The sequence below is a fragment of the Bipolaris sorokiniana genome (genome assembly GCF_000338995.1).
Source record: "Bipolaris sorokiniana ND90Pr unplaced genomic scaffold COCSAscaffold_16, whole genome shotgun sequence".
Classification (NCBI taxonomy): Eukaryota; Fungi; Ascomycota; class Dothideomycetes; order Pleosporales; family Pleosporaceae; genus Bipolaris; species Bipolaris sorokiniana.
The window spans coordinates 629,828-653,908 of record NW_006911910.1 but is presented as its reverse complement, the minus strand read 5'-3'; the positions used below and the strand labels follow the sequence as shown (position 1 = coordinate 653,908).

Here is a 24,081-nt window from a genome sequence, read left to right as displayed (position 1 = left end):
ATCGTCAGAGAAACATCTCGCCATCTGAGGGCGTTGTCAATTTAGCATGGCGAACAGCTTCATCGCCTATCTACGAGGCGACCAGAATGCGCCTGGAGAGCGCAAGCTGGTGCAGAAACTTGATTTTTTCATCCTGACTTTCTGCTGTCTCATGTACTTTCTCAAGTATGTGTTTGTGCTCAAAATCAAAACGAGACTTCTCTAATGCGTTGTAAAGTTACCTGGATCGCACCAATCTCAATAACGCATATGTTTCTGGTATGAGGGAAGAGCTGAATTTCAAAGGCAACCAGCTCAACCAGATCAACACTGTTTTTACAGTAGGGTAGGGCTTACATGAGGCAAAATGTGGACCTTTTTGCTAACTGATGACCAAGATATACAATCGGCCAAGTCCCATGCAACATTGCGCTGTACTATGTCAAACCACGCTACTTCTTTCCACTATGCATGGTATGCTCCACTGTCTTTTAAATTATCAACATTGACTAACATGTAGAAAAGGTAGCATGGGGCGCTCTAACAATGGTCACGGCAGCAGCCCAAAAGCCCCAGGATATCATGGCTATCCGCTTCTTCCAAGCCTTGTTTGAATCCTCAACATTCGTAGGAACTCACTACATCCTCGGATCTTGGTACACCGAGAAAGAGCTAGGAAAGCGATCTGGAATCTTCACGGCATCTGGCCTTGCAGGTACTATGATTGGCGGATTCATTCAGACGGGAATCCATAGCAGTATGGATGGTCTACGAGGCATGAGTGGATGGCGATGGCTGTTCAGTAAGTTTCACCAAAGAAAAAAAAACTCCAGCCCTCTTCCGATATACAAGAAGAACAATCTAACTTGCAACCCTCATAGTAATCGACGGTATCATTACCCTCCCCGTCGCAATCTACGGTTACCTCCTCTTTCCCGACACCCCCCGGAACACCCGCGCCCCTTATCTCAGCGCCTCAGAAAAAGCCCTCGCCATCTCCCGCGTCCCCGAAGTCTCGGAGCGCACCCCCATCTCCCTCTCCTTCGTCAAACACTGCTTCAAAACATGGTACTGGTACTTCTTCGTCATCCTCTGGATCCTAGCCGGTGAAACAGAATCCTTCAGCACAAACGCCCTGCTGCAACTGTATATGAAATCGCACCCTACAAATAAATACACCGTCACGCAGAATAATAATTATCCCACCGGCGTACCGGCTGTGGGCATAGTATCGACACTTTTCTGGGCTACGTTGACGGATTTCATGGGCGGGAAACGGTATTTAGGTACGTCCTCCTTCCTCTTCCCCCCCCCCCTCCCAAAAAAAACAAACAAACTTGCTAACATCTTCTCTTGTAAAGTTGGCTACTGGATCGCCCTAACCGGCATCCTCACCTCCTCCCTCATCCTCGCCTACCCCCACAACACAACTATGCACTTTGCAATGTACTACTGGGCCGGCAGCGTGTACGCCTGCCAAGCCACTTTTTTCGCCTGGGCCAACGACGTGCTGCGCTACGAAGAAGACAGTCTGCGTGCTGTGGTGATTGCGAGCATGAATATGGGGAGTAATGCTATCAATGCGTGGTGGAGCATTGTGTTTTACGGGGCGAGTTATGCGCCGTATTTTACGAGGGGAATGTGGGCTATGATTGCGGTTAGCATAGCCATGGGGGTATGGACGGGGTTGTTGGTTTGGATGCAGGTAAGGACGGAGAAGAGGAGGGAAGCGGAGGGGGTGCACGGGGAGACGGTTGTTGCTGGGAAGGGGGTGGAGGAAGGGGAGGAAGGGGAGAAGCGTGAGAATAGAGTGTAGAAAGGTTCACTTTGTAGCTTTTTTCTTCTTCTCTCTTCACAAGCATAGTCACAGAATGAGGTGTTGTACGTGGACATTTGCCTATACCACACTCTCAAAGAAAAGAAAAACGCCAAAGTTGTATGCAAAACACCCCTACCAAAGTTTAGCTTTAATCTTTTCCGACCCGTCATTCCCCGTTACTACCATGTCGTTACATCTACGACACACCACCAAACCGCTGCGTCGACCTACCTCCACGCATGCTGTTCATGAAATCAGCAGAAGGGTCCGAACCCAGTCCATTCCAGCCATTAGCACCCACACGCTGCGTCTCACGCTGGGCCTTTGCAATCTTCTCCTGGAGCTGCGAGGCACCGGAGTCGATAAGCTGGAGCTGTGAGAGCTGCGTGTTGAGGACGCGGACGACCTTTGTGAGGGGATCGTCTGGTTTGCCAGTCTTGCTGAGGGTCTGGGAAGTGCTGTTTATTTCCTCAATCATTTCTGTGAGATCTTTGTTTAGTTCGTTGAGGCGGTCTTGAAGTTTTTCTGCGAGTTTGTAACTGATTTGTTTGTTAGTTTTTGTGTACTTGTATGAAGATACATGCGAAAGGATATACTCACGTTCTCTCACGCTCCTGGTCTGGGCCTCGCAGGCTCTCGTTCTTGCCGCTGACACCATGCATCTTCATGAGGTTGTCAATTTCCTTCTCATAGCGGTCGAGGTAAGAGTCCAGTTCTTGCTGGTTCTCTTCCATCATAGTCAGCTGTCTCTCAACTTCGGCGGCATCACGCTCTGCCTGGAAAGTCTTCGAGTACAGTTGTCGGACCTTGTCAGAGTTCTCGACCAATGCTCTGTCCCATGAGGCCACCTGCTCGGCTTGAGCCTGGAACTCCTTCTGGTATTTTGATAGGTCTGCTGCCCAACGCGTGATGATTTCATCCATGGACTTATTCTTCAACCGTGATTGCGCCGATGGCGCGGGTCCCGCGGTTGAGGCTGCAAGCCCACTCTGGGCCGCATTGCCGCCCGCAGTCCCACTAGTAGCACCCAAAGTAGAAGCCGGCTGTGATTCGGCGTTGGGCTTCGATGCTGGCGCCTCACTTCCGGAGGGTTTACTGAATAGGCTTGGGGTGGTGGTTGAGGTAGTTGCAGCCCCAGAAGTTGTGGGTGCGGCAGAACTTCCGCCGCCCAAGCTCGGGAACAGCGATGTTCCAGATGATGCGGTTGAGGCGGGCGCTGTGGTTGTGGCGGTAGTAGCTGCACCAGTGGTTGCTGGTGTGCTAGTAGCGGCAGCAGGTTTGCCGAAACCGAAGCCACTTCCGGCCGAAGCTGGCGTCGAGGTTCCCGCAGTTGAGAATAGGCTGGTTGCCGTACCCGCAGAAGCTGCTGTGCTACTGGTGTTTCCACCTAGGCTCAAGGTTGGTGTGCCGCTGGATGCAGGCTGCGAGGAAGCGGGTTGTGCGGATGATGTAGCGCCAAGGGTGAACCCCGACGGTTTTGCTGGTGCAGCAGCAGGTGTTGTGCTTCCAAGACTGAAGAGGCTACCCGCAGGTTTGGACGACTTCGAATCTTGTCCACCAGACATCGATGTTTGATTTCCTCCTCCAAACAGGTTAGACGTAGGCGCAGCAGGGGCAGCGCTCTTGTTCGCGTCGTTGGAGGCTGCTGTGTTTCCTCCTAAGCTGAACAGACTAGGAGTGGAAGAAGAGGTAGTGGCAGGTTTTGCGCCGCCGAACAAAGACGATCCGGCTCCAGTAGTCTGGCTACTCTGCTGGCCGAACAAAGAAGAGCCAGATTGAGCTCCACCGCTAGATTGGGCAGGTTGACTGAACAGGCTACCACCTGGAGGAGCGCCGGCTGGAGTAGTGGAAGGGAAAAGAGATGTCTTGTTTGTTGCAGGTGTGGCTGATGGTGCTGAGCCTGAGGCTTGTGTTAGCAGGCGCATAGAGCCGACCGGGACGTATATGGATACTCACTAGCAGCTGTACCGAATCCAAACGAGGGAGTAGAAGAGGAGGCAGCACCACCAGAGGAAGCTCCACCACCGCCAAACAACCCTCCGGCTGGCTTGGATGCATCGCCCTCCTTCTTTCCAAGTCCTCCAAAGCCTCCACTGCCAAAAGCCGACGGTGTTGACGACGCGCCAGCTTGACCTCCGCCAAAAAGACCACCGGGTTTGCCTGCGGGTGTGCTTGATGCTGCAGCAGCACCACCAAAAAGACCCGATCCGGCTGCGTTGCTAGTGGCGCCGCCGAACAGACCACCGCTGCTGGGTGCGCTGGACGTGTTGTTGGTGCTGCTGGCGGTGCCGAAGAGAGACGGTGTTGCGCCGCCAGTTGAGGGTGTAGCGCCAAACAGAGACTTTCCAGGCGTGCTGCTGCTGCCACTACCGCTGTTCTGCTGACCGAATGAGAAGCTCATATTGGCGGTTGTGTAGAGTCGGCGCTGGTCGATGGGTGTTTGTTGAAGGAGTTGTTGTTGAGATCGGAGATGCTATCGAACGCGCGGCTGGGCTAGGCGTGTCGCGACCGTAGAAGTAATTGCTGGGCCACTGTTAATTGACGAGCTGAAGTGGATGCGCGCAGTTGTACACGACCTTCTCGCGCGTCAATGTCGCATCCAAAAGTTGGACAAACAGATGCATGGGTCGAGCTTAGCTCCGGTGAATTGTTGTTCCTACCTGGCCAGCGGCCGGGATTCCAGACCGCCGCTCCCCGCTAATCGCAGGTGCCTGAGACTCCACGACGACGTCGAGGCAAGGAGGCGCAGTCTTTGGTTGTTCGTCTCCGTGACGCACTTCTCTTATTATCTACGCCCAATTCCACCAAATATCAATCCCAATCTACTTCTCACAACCTCCTGTTGTACACGTGTAGATTAAACGAACATCCAACGGCTCTCGACATGTCGGACGAGCTAGCACCACCCCGCAAGAGTGTAGAGCTGGAGGACCCAGGTGCGAAGGAGCTCGGTATGCTATATCATGTGCCAATCTGAGCAGCTTGTACCTAACTATATGCAGTCGAGTCAAGTGACGAGCATTTCTCCGATGCGTCTGAAGGCCAGGCTAGACGTTTTACGTTGTCGTCACCAATCCCAATAACGCGAGTGGAGCGGGTCGATGATACACCAGCACATGGCGAAGTGCCGGGAACAGAGGCATACAACAAACGCACCCAAGACGCAGTGCCCGACGAGGTCGAGATTGTGCCAGAAGGCATGCGAAGCCGCAGTGCGTCACGCGTTAGCGTCAGCGACCGGCCCATTACGCCAGGAGGAACGCCCATCCCAAAGACTGTGGTTGAGAAGATTGATCCCGACGAGCCTAGTTACGGTGATGTGCCTGGCACGGAGGCACATCAGCAGCGTCTGGCAGATGCGGAGCCTGATGTAGTCATCAAGGCACCACAGGAGGCGCAGCGCAGCAACTCAGGTACGTAGGGCATTTCCTTGGTGCCTCCTGCGTACCATTGACGACGGAAGAAGGGTCACCAACCTCGCATGACAGATCTACAATAAATACGAGCGACGATGCAGCCGAAGCGGCGCCCGAAGCCAACGATGTGGTTCAACAACAAGAGGGCAACGGCGACGACTTTGGTGATGATACAGCAGACGTGGCAGCTGGTGATGACGATGATGACGATGGGTTTGGGGACTTTGACGAGTTTGAAGAGGGTGGGGAGGGTGACGACGATTTTGGAGACTTTGACGATGGGTTTCAACAAGGCGAGCACGAGGCAGAGACATCATTTGATAAAGTGCCAGAACAAGCTCCTGTACCTGCCCCTTTGCCAGGTCCTGTAAGTTGCAGCAATTCTAGCCCACTGATAGTATTGCTTGGACCGTTTGTTACTGTGACATTCTGACTAACCTTTTGCCCACACAGCCCGTTTTGGACTTTGAGCATCTCACATCACCTGAAGACATTACTAGCGCAACACGGCCTTACCTGGAGGATATGTACCCTCTGCCAAGAGACATACCCAGCATATCTACCAATCCGGAGGAGACACGGTCCATTTTCTTGTCGGAGCGCAGCCACTCGCTGTGGAGCCAGCTGGTTGCACCGCCACCGCTGCAGCCACCAGACTGGGTACGGTCACGGATACGACGATTGTTTCTCGTCTCACTGGGTGTGCCCGTAGACCTGGATGAAATCTTGCCAGCGTCGAAACAAAAGAAGCTTATCCTGCCGTCGATCCACATACCTGGAGAGCGCTCGCCCCGCCCTTCGTCTGATGGGCGCAGCAACGGCGGACCACTGGGGCGCATCAGACGCGAGAATGAGTCGTCGACGTCAGTGGATTCGTCAAGCTCAAAAGTCGACCGCAAGCGAAAAGGGCCCCCACCACCTCCTGAACTTGACATTAGCAGTACGACGCAGCTGTGTGCGACGACAGACGCAGCGCTCGAGGGCCTGACGGACGACGAGCTGCGGATGCACATTGATCACCTCAAGGCGCTGCAGGAACGGGCAAAGGAGGTGTTTGAGTACTGGCAGAAGCGGATGGAGAGCGCGCTAGGAGACAAGGATGCGTTTGAGCAGGTGATTGAGAGTTTGGTGGCCCACGCCAAAAAGCTGCGGTAGTCTTGTCTAAGCAAGTGCAAGTAATGTAAGTACATAGTTTGGGTGTGATTGCGAGCTCGTCTACTGCGGGTGATTGTGATGGACGTGTCTGTTCGCGTTGGCGTTTTGGTTTGGTGACCCCGCATTGTGGGATAGCGCGGGTTTGCCAAGGCTGGCTGGCACGCGGCGGGGGTAGTTTGGGATTTGTTTTTTCTCTTGACTACCTACAGAATTGCTTTTTTCCTTCGAGGCAATGAAGCTGAAATCAAGCGGAGGGGCTTGAAGAGACTGATGGCAAAAAAAATATAGTGTGCCGTGGGTCTAGGCGCATTGTGACTGTATAGATATTTCGTAGACACTGCATGTGGATGTGCAGGACAGCATGGTGAATAAGCTTCTGCGAGGAAACCAATCGGCATAGCAGGAGCAGTTTATGAAGACAGTGGCAGTGACAGCGCTCAGACGGGAGGTTGTAGTATGTATGCGAAGTCGATCCATTACGATCTACGCAGGCCAATCGTGGCAGTGAAGACCCCGGGAGCACATGGGCGGTCTTGACCGGGAAGGGTCAAAGTTTGCAGGCATGATTAAGCGGGATGCGGTGTGGCCATGAAGGTCGTGGAGAAAAGATGGCGTTGTCGGGTAGAGCAAGACGACAATGGGCAGCATGTGCCGGGAAGTAAGTAAGCGGGCACAGAATGCGCTTAGGCCGCGCTACCATAGGCTCCGGGGAGACCCTGAAGACCACCATGGCAACCTCTCCCAGCGCGGTAGTATAGCGTCCGAGCGCACCCCACCCGTCGACCCATTGAGCAACGTACCCTCGTCTTCTCCCGTCCGTCAGCAGCCCCATGGATGCTACTATGACAGATTGAGATGCGAGCAAAGCACGATAAGGAGATTACCGTGGTGGTGGCCATGGGCGGCTGGCCATGGACAGAGTTGCCGCGTGGGATAGGCAAAGATGAAACAAAGACTCATGGCGACTTGTGCGGTGGAAAAGGGAAAAAGGGGATGATCAAACAGGAGAGGGCGTGTGGGCAAAGTCGCGCACCGTTAAATTAGTGGCGTATGCGGACTGAGTTCACCGTCGACGTTGAGGTTTGGTGCCCGCGAGGCCAGCGAGCCAGTGGCAGGTGTGGATAGGGGTAATTTGCCACAGGCCCGTAGGTGCAGCGTGGCGCCTCGGCCGGACTGCCCTGCACACGCTCGTACGTTGCTAGTAGCAGAGGCGGTCACGCTTTGCCATGGGTGCCCGCCCCAAGCGATGCAGGCCGACTCCATGTGTGTGGATTGTCTGTTTGTATGTATGCACCTCTATACATAGACATAGTTTGCATGTTTACACAATGGATGCTCGTTCATATTACATCCCAGTGTAGGAGCCCGGACAAGATAGAGAGGGAAAAGCGTGGCAGCGTAGCCATGACGTCGCCGCCGCCGCAGCAGCAGCAGCACATGACGGGCACAACAGGGCCTGCACCGCTGTCTTGCAAGCCCCCTTCTCTCATTTCACCGTCACGAGGGCGTCGCTGGAGGAGGCTAGAGCCGTTGTCGTATCCAACTAAGCACGCAGACAGCGCAGGCACAGGCGTCCTTGCAATAGGCGTTGTCGTCCCGTAGCGGCGGCGGGCAGGCGAGCAGGCGAGCAGACGGACCAGCGGACAGGCTGGCAGCATGTGCGACCCGACTCGACTCGCTCGTCGCGTCCGGCGTCCGCCGAGGTGGCCGTGGTGGCCGTGGTGGAAGACTGGGGCGTTGCAGGCGTGGCATTTGAGTGCGGCGCCATGGATTGGCGTGGACCGACAGGCCTGCTAGCCGACAACTGACAGGCGCAAATGCCATGGCAAGCATGGCAGCCCTCTCTTCTCCCTCCAACACGGCAATTCCTGGGCCGATCCCTTTGTGAGGCAGCGTACCACAGTTTAGCCTCCAATTCACCTCTTCTGCACCTTCTGCCCTCAGCCTGCCAGCCTGCCCCCGACCTCATTCTCCTTGACTGTGAGCATCTGTGGCTTGTGCGTGCCCCTACTGTACATCACACGCTTATACCGGCTTGCAAGACGCCCTGGCTTTTCATTTGCCCATCCCATCCCCAGCACCCTACCCACGACACGCTTATCCTCTTTCCGCGCCCGCCTGTTCTCCCGGCGGGGCCTCCCTGTCTTTGCGCCTCTTCGACACCATCTACCCGACCTCATCTCGTCTTCTTCCCTCTGCGTTGCCTTTCCGTCTGTAAAGACTATTCTGTCCCGCCCCAGACGTCTGGTTGACCATCTGCCTATCCCCCTCCTAACCCCCAACCACTGACGCCCTCGCCCTCCCGCCTCGCCCTTGCCGCCTCCAATGCGCACATAGCATCGCTCGAGATCCTTCCTCACCCCTCTCACTCAAGCCGCCGCTGCCGCTGCTCACTGCCGCTGCTGCCATGGCTGTAGAGACATACTCGGGCGTCGCAGCCATCATCCGCAACCTCGCCCGCCAACACGATCCTGCCAGAGACCCCAGCTTCAGCGCCCAAGTCTCCGCAAATGGCGCCAAAACCGCCGCAAATGCAATCGCCCTGCCTGGCCCCGAGAGCGAAGAAAAGACACAATTAGAACAAGAGCTGTCGGCCCTGTGCAGCCGCATAGACTTTCTCGAGCACAAGTGCAGCCATGCCGCTGCCAAATCAGGCCAATTTCCTCTGACACCCGCACAAGAGTCCCCCGACGATGGCGTCCTATACACTCCTGCCGGTGCCATTCGCAACAGCAGTGCCCCACCTGGTCAGGCTCGTCGGGGTTCAAACAAAGAGCGCGCCATCTGGGTGTCCAACTGGCTCGCTGCAAAGGAAACAAATGGTGGCCACGAGGAGCCTGCCGCTGCCCTCACCGAAGAGCAACTTAATTATTTACGCGTACACTTGAACCAACAGGCCGACCAGATCAGGAACCAGCGCGAGCACATTGGTACGAGCACATTCATGCATTTATATATATATATATTCATTGCATATTTTATCTTCATTTGACCCTCATACTGACATCAAGTAGACAACCTGAGCCGGGAAGTGAACAAGCAACTGACGACACAGAGCATGGTGTTTGAACATGGCATCGAGGACATTGGCGCACTGAAACGAGAACTCGGCAAGCACCAGCAAGGTAGGCTTCAACCCCACTACACGCCAGCAACTGCAACTAACGTCATCCAGCCAATCTGGCTTTCCAGAAAGCATTGCGGGAGATTGGCGCTATTGTCACGGCTGTCGCTATGGGAGATCTGAGCAAAAAGGTTCTCATCCATGCAAAGGAAATGGACCCTGAAATCACTCTCTTCAAGCGCACAATCAATACCATGGTGGACCAGCTGCAAGAATTCGCCAGTCAAGTCACATTCCTCGCTCGAGAGGTCGGTACTGAAGGCAGATTGGGCGGTCAGGCAAACTTACCAGGAGTTGCTGGTATTTGGGCTGAGCTGACGGATAGTGGTACGTCTTGATTCGTGTCCCGCTATCGGGCCGATACTAACATGTCGCATAGTCAACATGATGGCCAATAATCTCACCGAGCAGGTGCGAGAGATCGCCGTAGTGACGACTGCTGTCGCTCATGGCGATCTCAGCCGCAAAATTGAGCGACCGGCCCGAGGAGAGATCCTGCAATTACAGCAGACCATCAACACCATGGTGGATCAACTACAGTCATTTGCAACTGAAGTCACAAAGGTCGCTAGGGACGTCGGTACCGAGGGCAAGCTCGGTGGACAGGCTGAGATTGCTGGTGTCAAGGGCATGTGGAATGAGCTCACTGTAAACGTCAACGCCATGGCTCAAAACCTCACTACCCAGGTGCGAGACATTGCTCAGGTCACCACGGCTGTCGCCCAAGGCAACCTTACCCGCAAGGTCGAAGCCCAGTGCAAGGGTGAAATTCTCGAACTCAAGAACACAATCAACCGCATGGTGGACCAACTGCAGCAGTTTGCACACGAAGTCACCAAGATTGCAAGAGAGGTCGGATCCGAGGGTCGCCTCGGTGGTCAGGCCACTGTGCATGGGGTTGAGGGTACCTGGAAAGACCTCACTGAGAATGTGAATGGTATGGCGATGAACCTGACAACCCAAGTGCGAGAAATCGCAGAGGTCACGACAGCTGTCGCTCGAGGAGATCTTAGCAGAAAGGTCAAGGCCGAGGTACAGGGAGAGATTCTTTCTCTGAAGATCACCATCAACACCATGGTGGACCGTCTGAATACTTTTGCGCAAGAAGTCAGCAAGGTCGCCCGTGAAGTCGGAACTGACGGAATCCTGGGTGGCCAAGCCCAAGTCGACAACGTCGAAGGCAAATGGAAGGACCTGACAAACAACGTCAACACCATGGCCCAGAATCTCACATTACAAGTGCGTAGTATCTCCGAGGTCACACAAGCAATTGCCAAGGGAGACATGAGCCGAAGAGTACATGTCGATGCTGAGGGTGAAATACGGTTACTCAAAGACACCGTCAACGACATGGTTATGAGACTCGACGAATGGTCTCTTGCTGTGAAGCGCGTAGCCCGCGATGTGGGTGTAGACGGCAAGATGGGTGGCCAAGCCGATGTGCGAGACATTGACGGACGCTGGAAGGAGATCACCACGGACGTCAACACCATGGCTCAAAATCTTACGTCGCAGGTGCGCGCTTTTGGTGATATCACCAACGCCGCAATGGAGGGCAAGTTCACTCAAATCACCGTTGAAGCTTCTGGTGAAATGGATGAGCTGAAGAGAAAGATCAACCAGATGGTGTCCAGTTTGCGAGAGAGTATCCAGAGGAACACGGCTGCTAGGGAAGCCGCCGAGTTGGCCAACAAGACCAAGTCAGAATTCCTGGCTAATATGTCGCACGAGATCCGAACGCCCATGAACGGTATCATTGGTATGACACAGCTTACGCTAGACACCGACCTTACCCACGCGCAACGAGAAATGTTGACTATCGTACACAACCTCGCTGGCCAGTTACTCACCATCATCGACGATATACTGGATATTTCGAAGATCGAAGCCAACCGAATGGTTATGGAAGAGATTCCATTCTCTATGCGCGGAACCATATTCAATGCTCTTAAGTCTTTGGCGTCGAGGGCGAACGAGCGGAAGCTGAACCTTGCTTATGATGTTTCGTACACGGTACCCGACTATGTTGTGGGTGATTCATTCAGGTTAAGGCAGATTATTCTCAATCTTGTCGGTAACGCCATCAAGTTTACTGAACACGGAGAGGTCAAGGTCGCCATATCGATGGCGCAGGAGCAAGACTGCGGACCTGATCACTACGTTTTCCAGTTTGCGGTCTCTGACACTGGTATTGGAATTCGTGGTGACAAGCTCAACCTCATCTTCGATACGTTCCAGCAAGCAGATGGTTCGACTACGAGGAAGTTTGGTGGTACTGGCCTTGGACTGTCCATCTCGAAGCGTCTCGTCACTCTTATGGGTGGTCGCATGTGGGTTGAGTCTGACTTTGGCAAGGGAAGTGTGTTCTACTTCACGTGCAGGGTCCGTCTCGGCAAGCCAGAGATTACCGCTATCCAGCCCCAGCTTGTCGCATACAAGCAACACACGGTGCTGTTTGTCGACCAAGGCAACACTGGTTTCTCGGATCAGATCATTGAGCACTTGAAGGCCCTGGATCTCGTACCCATGGTCGTCAACTCGGTTGAAGAGGTGCCCGAGACGACAAAGAGAGCCGACATGCCTTACGATTGCGTTATTGTGGACAATGACAAGACGGCACGAGAGCTCAGGATTGCCGAGCGTTTTAAGTATATTCCTCTTGTCATGCTGACGCCGCATGTCTGCATCAGCCTTCGATCTGCACTAGAAAACGGTATCTCGAGCTACATGACGACACCTTGCCTGCCAATCGATTTGGGCAACGCACTCATTCCAGCACTGGATGGCCGTGCCGCGCCTCTTGTTTCTGACCATTCCAAGTCATTCCAGATTCTATTGGCCGAAGACAATGCTGTCAACCAGAAGCTTGCTGTCCGAATTTTGGAGAAGTACCACCATAGAGTCACTGTGGCCAACAACGGTCTCGAGGCCTTTGAGCACATCCAGAAGAAGCGCTACGACTGCGTACTTATGGATGTGCAAATGCCGGTCATGGTAAGCTGAATTACAACGGTTAATGAATCATAGCTAACATGATGCAGGGTGGTTTTGAGGCTACGGCTAAGATTCGTGAATGGGAACGTGAGAACGGTATCCCGTCTACACCAGTCATTGCACTCACGGCGCACGCAATGGTTGGCGATCGCGAGAAATGTCTTGCAGCGCAGATGGATGTAAGTTGATGCGACGCCTACATTGATTCTCGATACTGACTTGAGCAACAGGACTATCTCTCCAAACCCCTTCGTCAAAACCAACTTATCCAGACCATTCTCCGTTGTGCTACTGTTGGAAGCACCATCTACGATCACACAAGTGAGCCACGGTATACGGCGTCATCACACATCCCCAACCTTGACCTGCCAGGAAACAGCAAAGACAAGGCATCCACGGGAGCGGCGTCGGCGCCGACAACGAGCCCCAAGAAGCGACCGCAACTTGAAACGCGAGGCTTCACGGACCGTGGCGGAGGCGCTGATAGCCCCAACCTGTTGGCGGTGGATCAGACGGATAATGGCAGTGTCGAGAGAGTACGTTCCTTGTCCGCTAGTTTGTGAGTAATTGACCCTAATATATATGTGTTGTAGCTTTTGCTGCGGAGCCACAGTAGCTGAGTTTGTGTGACATAAAGGAAGAGGAGAAGGCTTGATTAGTTACGTATTCGAGCCCTCTTCAGGCTGAATCCTGCCAAACGACAACTGCATCAACAACACCAACCTCGACGATTATCGACGATGAACGATGAACGACATTCTCGACACCAGTAGCGCGTTGTAGCGACGCCAATCGGAAACACGCCGGTTATCGAAGTAATAACGTTGATGGAAGGTTGGAGCTAAAGCAAGAATCGCCCTTGTTGTTTTCACAAACGCCAGCTATGGAGCATTTTTTTCGATTGGCGTTTCTGCTGTGCTGGATCCAGTTTTGCTGCACGCCTCACATGACCTTTTTCTGTGGTAGTTTTTCCCTGCATATCTCGGCGTTGACTGTTATCATTGTTTCGAGGAGTTTGACTTTTAAGGGTCTTCCGTCTAGTGTGGTCTTTTGGGGTACCTTGGCTTTTTCTTAAAACTTTGGAGATACAGAAATCTACCTTGTAGGCTTGGAGCACCGCTGTGAAGTAGTAGCGTGGTACATATATACATGTGTTATTTTTTCCTCGCCCTGTTGTTAATGTATCTTTTTCAAGTGCGTGATGTATGACCATTATCTGCGTATAGTTAGAAAAAATAATCTACACTGTGTACCCTCGTACAACTCGCATGACGTTGTTGTACATGTTGTACAAGGCGCCAAGCCTAGCCTGGCGCGTTTCTCTTGACCGGAGGATGTGCAGCCACAGCTGTCAGAACAAAATTCCTTCAGCCGTTCGCCTTAGCAATAGTCGTGTCAGCATAGCATAGGGTGCCCTGTAACGAGTCCCTACTACACTGCCCATTCTGCATCGTTTAGGCTCTAAACGATTACTTTTGCCGCATTGCAGATGCAATGCAACCCAAAGCCCGGATGACGTTCAGCCGCGGGCTTACCAGGGTCAGCCTATCGATAGTAATCGAGGACGCGACGGACGCTTCCCTTCGTCCTCTGTGCGCGCAACCCCCACCACGAGGCTATGGCGTTTGCGATACGGTGGAATAGGAGCGCCTAGCTCTTTTCTTTTCACTTCTTCCTTCGTTTTTTCTCGTTTCTCTTTCGCCATCGTCTCGTTTGATGAAATACGAGGGTGTTGCAGTTTACGTTGCACAAAAGAACCCCCGGCGAAACGACCGCGCAGCGCGTCGTGGCGTGTCATTGCAATTGTCTTACAGGGCTTCCTTTCACTCTTCATTTGGCCACGCTGCAGCCTGAAAGTCGCTTGGAGCCTCACGGTGAATCAGCTACACACAGCGGTCACTTTTGACCACTCCTTCCGCCGCCCTACACTCCCGCCCTCGATCTATAACACCCGTCTACGCCGCACTGTTCTCCATCCAGCGCACTTCCCCTGTCCCGAAACCCCCATTTCAACGTCTATTACATTCGCTTCGTTTGTCTCGCCACACTGCTGTGGTAGTCAGCCTAGCCAGGATGGATATGGCGAATGACACCAATGCCCTTCAGGCAAACATTGCCATGATAAGAGCGATCCTCCCCACTGTTGATGATATCGATAAGCCATACTACGAGCAGCAGCTCCATGAAATGTATGAGAGGCTCCAAAAGCATCGCGAGCAAGCCCGGACCTTTCTGCCAGGATACGCTCCTGCCATTCCCTCAAATGGTATACGAAGGCCGCTTTCGCCACCTCGCGCCCTGCCATCGCATTCTCTCAAGCGCAACCTAGAGCTACCCGGCGGCCCTGAGGCCAAGCGTATCAGCAGGCAACCAAGTCCAGATATCACAACACCCCCCCTGGAGTCGTGGTCACAATCATTGCCTCGTCGGGAGTCAAATCATGTGCATCGATCTGATCAAATAGCTTTCGTAGATTTGACCGAGTCCGATCCACCTACCCCTGTACGATCCCCGCAGCCGCCTATGCAGACGCCCACATATTCAGATCCGTTCTTAGAACTGCACAATGCCTATCGGGGAGCATTCCGCAATGGCCATTCGATGCCGGCCAATAATGCTAGTAGGGATTACATGTCCGTACCAGAGCTGGCTGAGTTCATGATGACTCCAAACCCACCAGGTCATAGCTATGGATATCAGCAGCAGCCGCATGTATTTCCGGGGGCTCAAACTGCTGGGTTCGATTACTATGCCAATCATGCGTTGCCTCCCTACATGGATGCGCTTAGAGTACCTCCGTTCATGGGAGCTGGTGATAGCGACGGTGACGAATATGGTGGCTTCCCAGGGAGTCATGTCGCTGAAACAGAGGCTATAGAGAAGCTTCTTGAGAATTTCAAGGGCGATGCTGAGAAGACTGAGAAGCGAGAGCCAACGCCCGCCATCATGACCTGCACTCTTAAAGAGTACCAGCGAATTGGTCTGACCTGGCTCCTTAAGATGGAACGCGGTGACAACAAAGGCAGTATTCTAGCTGATGACATGGGATTGGGAAAGACGGTAAGTGAATCAGATCGCATGTTGATGACCTATTTTCTGGTCTGACCGGGCTGATCCGCTGCTAACAACATGCTCAGATACAAGCTCTTTCGCTCATTTGTGCAAATCCACCCAATGATCCAGCCTGTAAAACAACTCTCATAATCGCGCCTGTGGCTCTCATGCGGCAATGGGAAAAAGAAATTGAACGGCATGTTAATCCTCATCACAAGCTCAATGTATATCTCTACCACGGTACTGGAAAGAACGTCGAATTTTCCCGTCTTCGTCAGTACGATGTTGTGCTGACAACTTTTGGCTGCCTTACCTCGGAATACAAGCAGAAAGAGTCCCGGAAAGAGTCGATGCTGCACGAACAGGAGACACAGGACCCTTCTATTCGTCGTAAAGCCAAGGATAAGCTTGCATTGCTCGGACCCGAGTGCATGTGGTATCGCATCATCATTGACGAGGCTCACAACATCAAGAATCGCAATAGCAAAGCCTCAAAGGCCTGCGCAGATCTTATGGCCCGTCACCGCTTGTGCATGACTGGAACGCCTATGATGAACAGCATCGCGGAGTTGTACCCGTTGATTCGGTTCCTCAACGTAAAGCCTTATTGTTCGTGGAACAAGTTCAACACGGACATCTTTAAAGTAAGTGATAAGTACTGGTGGATTCATGTGTTACAGGCTGACATTTCTCAGACAATTAAGCAAACACGTACGAGAAGCCAAGGGATGGATCGCGTTCGAATTCTGCTGGCGTCTCTCATGCTGCGAAGGCAGAAGGACGCCAAAGTGGATGGACAGCCAATTTCCAGAATTCCACCCAAGCATGTCGTTGCCGACAACGTTGATTTTAGCGACTCAGAACTTGAACTATACCGTGCTTTGGAGACGAGGACACAGCTTCAAATGAACCAGTACATTGACAATGACGCAGTTTCATGTAAGCTTGCTCAAGTTAGTTTTGGCTTTGTAAGGTTGTATACTAATAAGGTCCAGCCAACTATGCAAATGTCTTGGTACTCTTACTTCGACTGCGTCAAGCCTGCTGTCATCCACACCTGATCAAAGATCTAAGCCAGCCAGCGACCGAGGGCATTGACGAGGACGACCTGTTGACCCGAGCGCAGGGATTGAATGCAGACGTCATCATGCGATTGAAGGATCACGACTCGTTCGAGTGTCCAATCTGTCTCGAGGCCGACCCTAATCCGACCATTATCATTCCGTGCGGACATACGGTCTGTGGCGAATGTGTCCAGAAGCTCATTGATCCCGCAATGCGGGCAGCTCAGCAGGATGGCAACGATGAGACAAGCATACCCAAGTGTCCGCATTGCCGTGGCGAGTTGAGGGCCAAATTGATCACCGACTACAAGCACTTTTGCAAAGTCCATTGTCGCGAGCGTCTCGCGTCAGCTGACTTGGACGACGAGGCTGAGGACGACGATTCCGACTCTGATGTTTCCGATTCTGAAGATGAAGATGCGCCCGGTGTTGATAAGCAGGGCAATCTGGCTGGATTTGTTGTGGATGATGATGACGACGAAGACGGTGATGAGGCGGGTGATTCTGCTCCCAAAGCAAAGTCCAAGAAGAAGTCCAAGAAGCGTGGCAAGGGCAAGGGCAAGGGCAAGGGCAAGGCGCGTGCTAAACCCAAGTTGACTTTGGCTCAGCTGAAGAAAGAGTCTATGCGCAGCAAAGCGGCCAAAAAGCGCTACCTCCGTCGTCTGGACAAGACATATGTTCCATCCGCCAAGATCAACCGAACCATCCAACTCCTCCAAGAGATCCGCAACAACGATCCAACCGAGAAGACGCTAGTATTCTCTCAATTTACCTCACTCCTCGACCTCATCGAGGTCCCCCTAAACCGAGAAAACATGCAATACCAGCGCTACGACGGCACCATGAAAATGGACGCCCGCGCCGACGCCGTCAGCGCCTTCATGGACGACCCGGACCAAAACATCATGCTCGTCTCCCTCAAAGCAGGTAATGCCGGTCTCAACCTCTGGAAAGCATCCCAAGTTATTATCCTCGATCCCTTCTGGAACCCCTTTATCGAAGAACAGGCTGTTGACCGTGCCCATCGCATGCCGCAGACGCGCGAAGTGCATGTGCATCGCGTGTTGGTCCCCGAGACTGTGGAGGATCGGATTACGCATTTGCAGGATGGTAAGCGCGAGATGATTGGGGCGGCGCTGGATGAGCGGGAGTATAAGAATTTGACGCGGTTGGATGTTAGGGAGTTGAGGTATCTGTTCGGTATGAAGTAGAGGAGTCAGTTCGTGGTGAAGGTGGCTATGGTCTGTGGTTTTTCGGGGCCGTTTCATTATGTTCAAGGGCTTCTCTTCCCCGGTTTGTTTTCACATTCGCACTCCTTCTTTTCTTTGATACCCGATCTTTGACGATCTTTGACGATTCGGTTTCTGAGATTTTTCTTTACTGTGTCACACAGATGGATGGATATGTAGTCACATTCAGCGAAGGTGGTGAGAGAAAGGCACATGTGGATTCAACTACGTAGGTAATACAATCTAACTTTACTTTCTTCACTCTTACCTCTCTCTATACGTGCCTACTTTGGTCGTTACACGCTACAAGTCACTATCTACCACCTTCATATCTCCATACTCCCTAGAATCTCAATTTTTCGATAGGGCAATGCATGGAAACCCACTGCGTACGTATGCTTGGATGACTCATCAAATGAACGGCGGAAGTCTGGGCTCTGGCTGCCTAACACATGCAGATTCTCACGTGACCCTCCATCCATATGTAAGGTAAGTATGGGAACTTTTATGCAAGCCGTTCCGCGCTGTGCCGGTACGCCGCATGCATAGGTTACGCAAGCAGAGTGTAAGTTGAGCGTTTTGGATGTTGATGAGTCAGGAAAGGCGGTTGGGGAGTGGTTTGGTTGTGGTCATTATTACTAAAGGGGTGGTGGGGATGGGGTGAGTATGACATGGATGCGTATGTAGGGGTATCACGTATTACTAATAGCATACGTCCGCGGTGAAGGGGAGGCGGAGATGGGGTGTGTGTGCAGAGGGATGTGGAGAGTATGTTCATATGTACACCTAGGTCGTGGACTTGGAAGGCTATGGTTTTGTGTGCATTGCTTTTTCAGATGTTCAGATCAGGGGGCAGGGGGCAGAGGGCAGGGGTGTATGTGTATGTGTGGCGTCTTTGGTTGTGACCTTTATTTATTTTTTTCCCCCGTCTACCGGGGAAAAAGGTTCGTGATTACTAGTGGCGAGATGGGTAGAGATGTGGTATGATTTATGTACGTGTGGAGAGATGCGTACATGCACAGGAACCGAAACGAATGTGTGGGTAGAGTGCGGCTGATGTTTGGGAATGGGGGGAGAACGGCACTAGTACTACTAAATAACTATGCTTGGGATTTTCGCGGCCAAGCACGCGGGGGAGAACGGACCGATTAAACAACGCTGCAAACATGGAAATGTTGCGAACAGCCATGTTTGAGGCTTGTCGAGATTTTGAAGGGAATGCAAGTTTTTTGTGTTATTGCTGGCTGGACTAGCGCAGACTGGGGGGGGGGATCGCAACGCATGAGACGAATCTGCCGATCGATAGAAAAAAAGGCGAGGCCAGACCCGTCCCCGCCACGCCAAGGCCAGCCGCTATCCCAAACGTGCGGATGCGGATGAATGGGGCGGACGAGGGAGAGTGACAGACTGACAGGTGGAGCGCGCCAGGAAAACACAGCACGACGGTCTCTTGGGTGGTGCCCATCGAGATGTGGCCTCATTAGGCATGGGGCTTCTTGTGTGTCATGTCTCTGGCTCTTGTCACCATGCGCGAATTGCTGCACTGTCAGCTGTGTCTTGCTTGGCCTCGACCATACAGGAGCTGCAAACGAACACCCAACGGTCAGCGCCTCTAGCCAGATAGCGATATACCCGCCTGGCTAGAGTAATCTCCTCCCACACTACCCCCAAAGCATCCGGCCTGCATTCCCCATCGACTGTGCACACCAGGGTTCCGACGCGCCATGCCGACGGCCGCTCCGCCGCGCCCTGCTCTGCTCGGTCTTCTTCTGCTGCCACTGCCTCTTGTCCTCTCCTTCCGCCGCCCCAAGCTCCAAGCCTCTTGCTGCTCTTAGTCGCCTGCTTGCTCGATTGATTAATTAATTGCCAGCTATCGTCTGCCTGTACCCTTGCTGCCGTGCTCTTGGTCGTTGCACATCCATTCACTCGACACCACGCCTCCACCCTTCCCCATCCTCCCAACATCCACACCAGCCTGCATGCACTGCGAGGAATGGGACACATACGACGCTCATCGCCCTTAGCCCTGCCTGTGACAACGTCTGCTGTCTGCGCCGCCCGGTGACATGGCCAAAATGCGCATCCCCATCCGCGAGCAATTGGGCTGTTTGGTGCTGCTGGCCTCGACCATAGGCCTGGCCGTCGTCGCAGTCGCAACATGGGTACACACTCCCGCCTGCTAACATTGCCTTCTGTTGCTGACATGAATAGCTCACCAACCACGATTTCGTGCTCGGCATACGGTATTTCCTTGTTCCTCAGGCGCCCTCAGGTCTGGGTGCCCTCGATGCTGACTATTGTGCCATGTAGATCAACTCGCCTTACGTTAACCGCCTCGCTCAAAGCCGCACAGCTGTCCTCGAACCTGGCCCTCATGCAAATTCTCGTCCAACAAGCAGCAAACCGTCTTTCTCCTCAGGCTGCGCTCGGTCGCTACTATCGTGGTAACAACTCGATAGAGAACTGGTCCCGCGTCGAGGAAGACTACGATGCCATCTTCTCGGGCGATATCCGGACCCGCATCCCTATCCAGGCCCAGATCTTTCCCTACAACTCGTCGGACCGCGCAGTCTTCCGCCGTACTGCCGTCACGATGATGGATGTCGTGCTCCCTATTCAGAAACCAGACGGCCAAAACGCAACGCTAGGCGACCCCCAATATGGCTTCATACCTGAACTTTATCCTAAATTTACTATCGAGTCTATTCCGTTCAACTCGTCTTTTAACACCTTCAAGGCGCATTTTGAGGGAAGGACCATCGATAACACGAGTTATCTCTTGCTCGGCCCGTATCGCGTAAATGACTCTCTTAGTCTCGTCTCCATTACCGCACCCATCATTAACAACACGTCCAACATCGATACGCTAGGATGGCTCACGACTGTTCTGGACGCCTCGCTCATTACCAGTGTTGTGGATGCCATTGACGGTCTCGACAAGAGTGGACTGACTCTCCTTTTTGGCCCCAATAACGTTACCAATGTCTTTCCGTCAAGCTACATGTATGATGCCGTGAATCCAACACCTCCGGAAAAAGCGCAGGTGCGCTTTCTTGTACCGCCAACCCACAGAAACGGTATGCAGCGACATGGCAAATACGACACCGAACTTGAACTTCCTCCTTTTGACTGGTCCGAATACCCGGCCATCCGCAAAGGCTTCACCCAGGCGACCGGTGCTACTAGTAATGCTGGTAGTATTGTTCCTACGGAGAATGAGATAGGCGACCAGGTTGCGGTTGGATACGCTATTGTCCGCAGCCCCATGGTCGATTGGATGATTGTGGTTGAGCAGACGCGTAAGGAGGTCTGGGAGCCCATCAATCATCTTCGAAACATCATCCTCGCCTGTGTTTTTGGTACTATTGGTGCCATGCTGATTGCTGCGTTCCCCGTGGCGCATTTCTCGAGTCAGCCAATCAGACGGCTACGAGATGCCACTAAGAAGACGGTCTCGCCCTCGGCGTTTGAAGATGACGACTCCAGCTTGCACCATGATGGTGGGCCTGATGGCTCAGACGATGCAGCGCTAGCTCACAAGGAAGGTTTCTTTGGTCAGATTGTACATTACCGCAGAAATGCCAAACTCAACAAGACAGAAAAGAAGGAGGCAGAGAGACGTAGGCAGTTCCGCATCCCGAGCAAAGTCAAGGACCGCAAGCACTTTATCCACGATGAACTCACCGATTTGACCACCACCTTCAACGAGATGACGGACGAACTGATGATGCAGTACGAGAAGCTTGAAGAGAGAGTAGCACAGAGAACGGCAGAGCTGGAGCAAAGCAAAAGAGCTGCAGAGGCTGCGAATGAGAGCAAGACTCTCTTCATTGCAAACATCTCGCACGAGCTCAAGACGCCATTAAACGGTATCTTGGGCATGTGCGCAGTATGCATGTCAGAGGACGACCCGGTCAAGTTGAAACGGTCTTTGGGTATCATCTACAAGAGCGGAGACTTGCTGCTGAATCTGTTGACGGATCTCTTGACTTTCAGCAAGAACCAAGTTGGACAACAGTTGAGCTTGGATGAGAAGGAGTTTCGCCTGCGAGACGTCAGCTCCCAAGTCTTGGCTATTTTTGACAAGCAGGCAAGAGAAGGCGGCATCAAATTAGCTGTGGAATTCGAAGGGCCGTATGAGAACAATCTGGATGAAAACGGGCGGCCCAATGAATTGCGTGATCTCGGTCCTTTTGGGCTTGGCCGGCTGAAGGACATGATTCTGTACGGAGATCAACATCGAATACTGCAGGTGGTCATCAATCTCGTGTCCAACAGTCTCAAGTTCACGCCCCAGGGTGGCTCGGTCACGCTCACGATTCGATGCCCTGGAGAGGCCCGCATGCCAGACAGCCGCAAGGCTTCGATACAGTCACGGCAAAGCTCGGCACGCAACTCAAAGGCGCGGGTAAGAACGTCGGCTTCGGAAATTGGATCGGTATCAGTAGCAACGCCGAACCACTACGATACTGCAAACGCAATCAACGTCATGGACAAGGGAAATGCGTATTCGCATTACATGCTTCAAGAGCGGGCTGCGACACCGCCGCCTGGGCGCTGGCTGACGTTTGAGTTTGAGGTTGAAGATACCGGTCCAGGTATCCCTGACCATTTACATTCCAAGATCTTTGAACCTTTTGTCCAGGGTGACTTGGGCCTGAGCAAGAAGTTTGGAGGTACTGGTTTGGGTTTGAGCATCTGTTCGCAACTTGCGGGCTTGATGAAAGGCACGATCGGTCTGAAGAGTGAAGTCGGTCACGGAAGCGTGTTTACTATGGCTATTCCACTGAAGCACGTGGCCAGCCGAGCAGACAGCAGCGCCAGTTCGAGGGTTGTTAATATGGAAACTGGAACCCCACGGCGGAGCATGTCGATCGACGACCCCCCGCGTCGTCGATCCCATGACGATGCACGGTCGGCCCGCTCGTTGCGTTCCGGGGCTAACAGCCCTATCAGCGTCGCTACTTCGGCCGCTACCGCACCACCGGGTCCAGTGTCCTTTGAGTCGGACAACCAACCCCGTCTTGTTGGTCTCAGTCATCCCTTCTTTGCCTCAAACAAGCCGTTGGAGTCGCCAAAGTCGCAGGTAGCAGCCATGAAGCGCGTGGAGGCCGAAGCAACGAAACGCGGTGATAAGGTCAAGGTTCTCGTTGCTGAGGATAACAAAACCAACCAAGAAGTCGTCTTGCGCATGCTCAAGCTCGAAGACGTGTACGACGTAACCGTTGCAAAGGACGGCCAGGAAGCCCTCGATAAAGTCAAGGAAAGCATGGAGCGCCAGGCCCCTTACAACCTCATCTTCATGGACGTCCAAATGCCCAACCTCGACGGTCTCCAATCCACACGTCTCATCCGCCAATCCGGCTTCTCAGCCCCCATCGTCGCCCTCACCGCCTATGCAGAAGAAAGCAACGTGAAAGAATGTCTCGAATCTGGCATGGATTTCTTCCTCTCGAAGCCTATTCGTCGTCCAGCTCTCAAACACGTGCTCAAGACTTACTGCCAGACGATCCCCGAAGAGGCGGAAACTACGCCCCCGAATTCAGTTGCGAATCTTTCAGCGGCGAATGGCACCACAAAGTCCCTGGCGAAAATGGCGGATGCGAAGCCGTTTGCTGCCCCGCCTCGTGTGGCTAATGGCCTTGTTGCTACGGACGCGGATACGCCATCGCCTATGACGTTGTCGCCTACTGGGTGATAATACACGCTTGAGCTAAGATTGGTCGTTACCTTCTTCTTTCTCTTTCTTACCCCGCGTTGACCTTGAGCGTTCTGAGTTTGTTTGTTTTTTCTTCTTCTCTGACGAGTTTCGTTGTTTTGTTGCGCGTGATACCACTGCTGAGCTCCTCTTTCTTTTCTTTCCCTTGGACGACGCCTTTCTTTTTTTTGCAACTTTTCGTCTTTGTCTCTTTTTATGTCGAGCGAGAGCGTGGTTTGCTTGCTTTGCTTTGCTTTGCTTTTTTTTGCTGCGAAAAGAACTTTCCAGCTTTTTTTTATATATACATACATATATCTTATCTCGCATACATTAGTTATAGGTCTTGACGCGGGGAATAAGCCAGGGGTTACATTGCTTGGAGTTTTTTTTTAACTTTTTCTTCTCGTTTTGGGGTCACGGTGAACATACAAAAGTAGGATTGAGATTTGGGCGTTTTTTTTAAAATGACTCCAGGGAGTATGGGTTTAGGTTTCGCGGAGGGAGTTTAAATATAATGTGTTTTTTTTTTGAGGACGGGGATTGAAGTGG

General features: G+C 52.9%; 7 protein-coding genes across 7 annotated transcripts; 5 read left to right on the top strand and 2 right to left on the bottom strand.

The window, feature by feature from the left end:
• Nucleotides 1–46: 46 nt before the first annotated feature.
• On the top strand, nt 47–1,795 carry COCSADRAFT_175547 (uncharacterized protein; the record flags this gene model as incomplete). The annotated part of the gene is made up of 6 exons (XM_007706505.1): nt 47–165; nt 218–325; nt 378–453; nt 505–781; nt 861–1,265; nt 1,341–1,795. The coding sequence occupies 6 exons, from the start codon at nt 47–49 to the stop codon at nt 1,793–1,795; spliced, it is 1,440 nt and encodes a 479-aa protein (XP_007704695.1).
• A 199-nt stretch (nt 1,796–1,994) lies between these two features.
• COCSADRAFT_101264 (uncharacterized protein) lies at nt 1,995–2,721 on the bottom strand (the record flags this gene model as incomplete). The annotated part of the gene is made up of 2 exons (XM_007706504.1): nt 1,995–2,337; nt 2,399–2,721. The coding sequence occupies 2 exons, from the start codon at nt 2,719–2,721 to the stop codon at nt 1,995–1,997; spliced, it is 666 nt and encodes a 221-aa protein (XP_007704694.1).
• Nucleotides 2,722–4,203: 1,482 nt separating this feature from the next.
• On the top strand, nt 4,204–6,471 carry COCSADRAFT_252882 (uncharacterized protein). Its single transcript, XM_007706503.1, has 4 exons — nt 4,204–4,749; nt 4,801–5,211; nt 5,262–5,581; nt 5,668–6,471. Exons 1-4 carry the CDS (start codon nt 4,683–4,685, stop codon nt 6,367–6,369), a joined length of 1,500 nt encoding a protein of 499 aa, XP_007704693.1. The 5' UTR covers nt 4,204–4,682; the 3' UTR covers nt 6,370–6,471.
• Nucleotides 6,472–8,776: 2,305 nt separating this feature from the next.
• COCSADRAFT_175544 (uncharacterized protein) lies at nt 8,777–13,050 on the top strand (the record flags this gene model as incomplete). Its single annotated transcript, XM_007706502.1, has 6 exons — nt 8,777–9,299; nt 9,384–9,494; nt 9,545–9,820; nt 9,873–12,487; nt 12,535–12,666; nt 12,718–13,050. The coding sequence occupies 6 exons, from the start codon at nt 8,777–8,779 to the stop codon at nt 13,048–13,050; spliced, it is 3,990 nt and encodes a 1,329-aa protein (XP_007704692.1).
• Nucleotides 13,051–14,253: 1,203 nt separating this feature from the next.
• Nucleotides 14,254–18,079, top strand: COCSADRAFT_184931 (uncharacterized protein). The gene is made up of 4 exons (XM_007706501.1): nt 14,254–15,547; nt 15,625–16,185; nt 16,237–16,480; nt 16,537–18,079. Exons 1-4 carry the CDS (start codon nt 14,561–14,563, stop codon nt 17,814–17,816), a joined length of 3,072 nt encoding a protein of 1,023 aa, XP_007704691.1. The 5' UTR covers nt 14,254–14,560; the 3' UTR covers nt 17,817–18,079.
• Nucleotides 18,080–19,799: 1,720 nt separating this feature from the next.
• On the top strand, nt 19,800–23,540 carry COCSADRAFT_252791 (uncharacterized protein). The gene is made up of 3 exons (XM_007706500.1): nt 19,800–19,996; nt 20,046–20,077; nt 20,145–23,540. Exons 1-3 carry the CDS (start codon nt 19,901–19,903, stop codon nt 23,530–23,532), a joined length of 3,516 nt encoding a protein of 1,171 aa, XP_007704690.1. The 5' UTR covers nt 19,800–19,900; the 3' UTR covers nt 23,533–23,540.
• Nucleotides 23,541–24,004, bottom strand: COCSADRAFT_252784 (uncharacterized protein). Its single transcript, XM_007706499.1, has one exon. It carries the CDS (start codon nt 23,857–23,859, stop codon nt 23,548–23,550), a length of 312 nt encoding a protein of 103 aa, XP_007704689.1. The 5' UTR covers nt 23,860–24,004; the 3' UTR covers nt 23,541–23,547.
• Between the last annotated feature and the right edge of the window lie 77 nt (nt 24,005–24,081).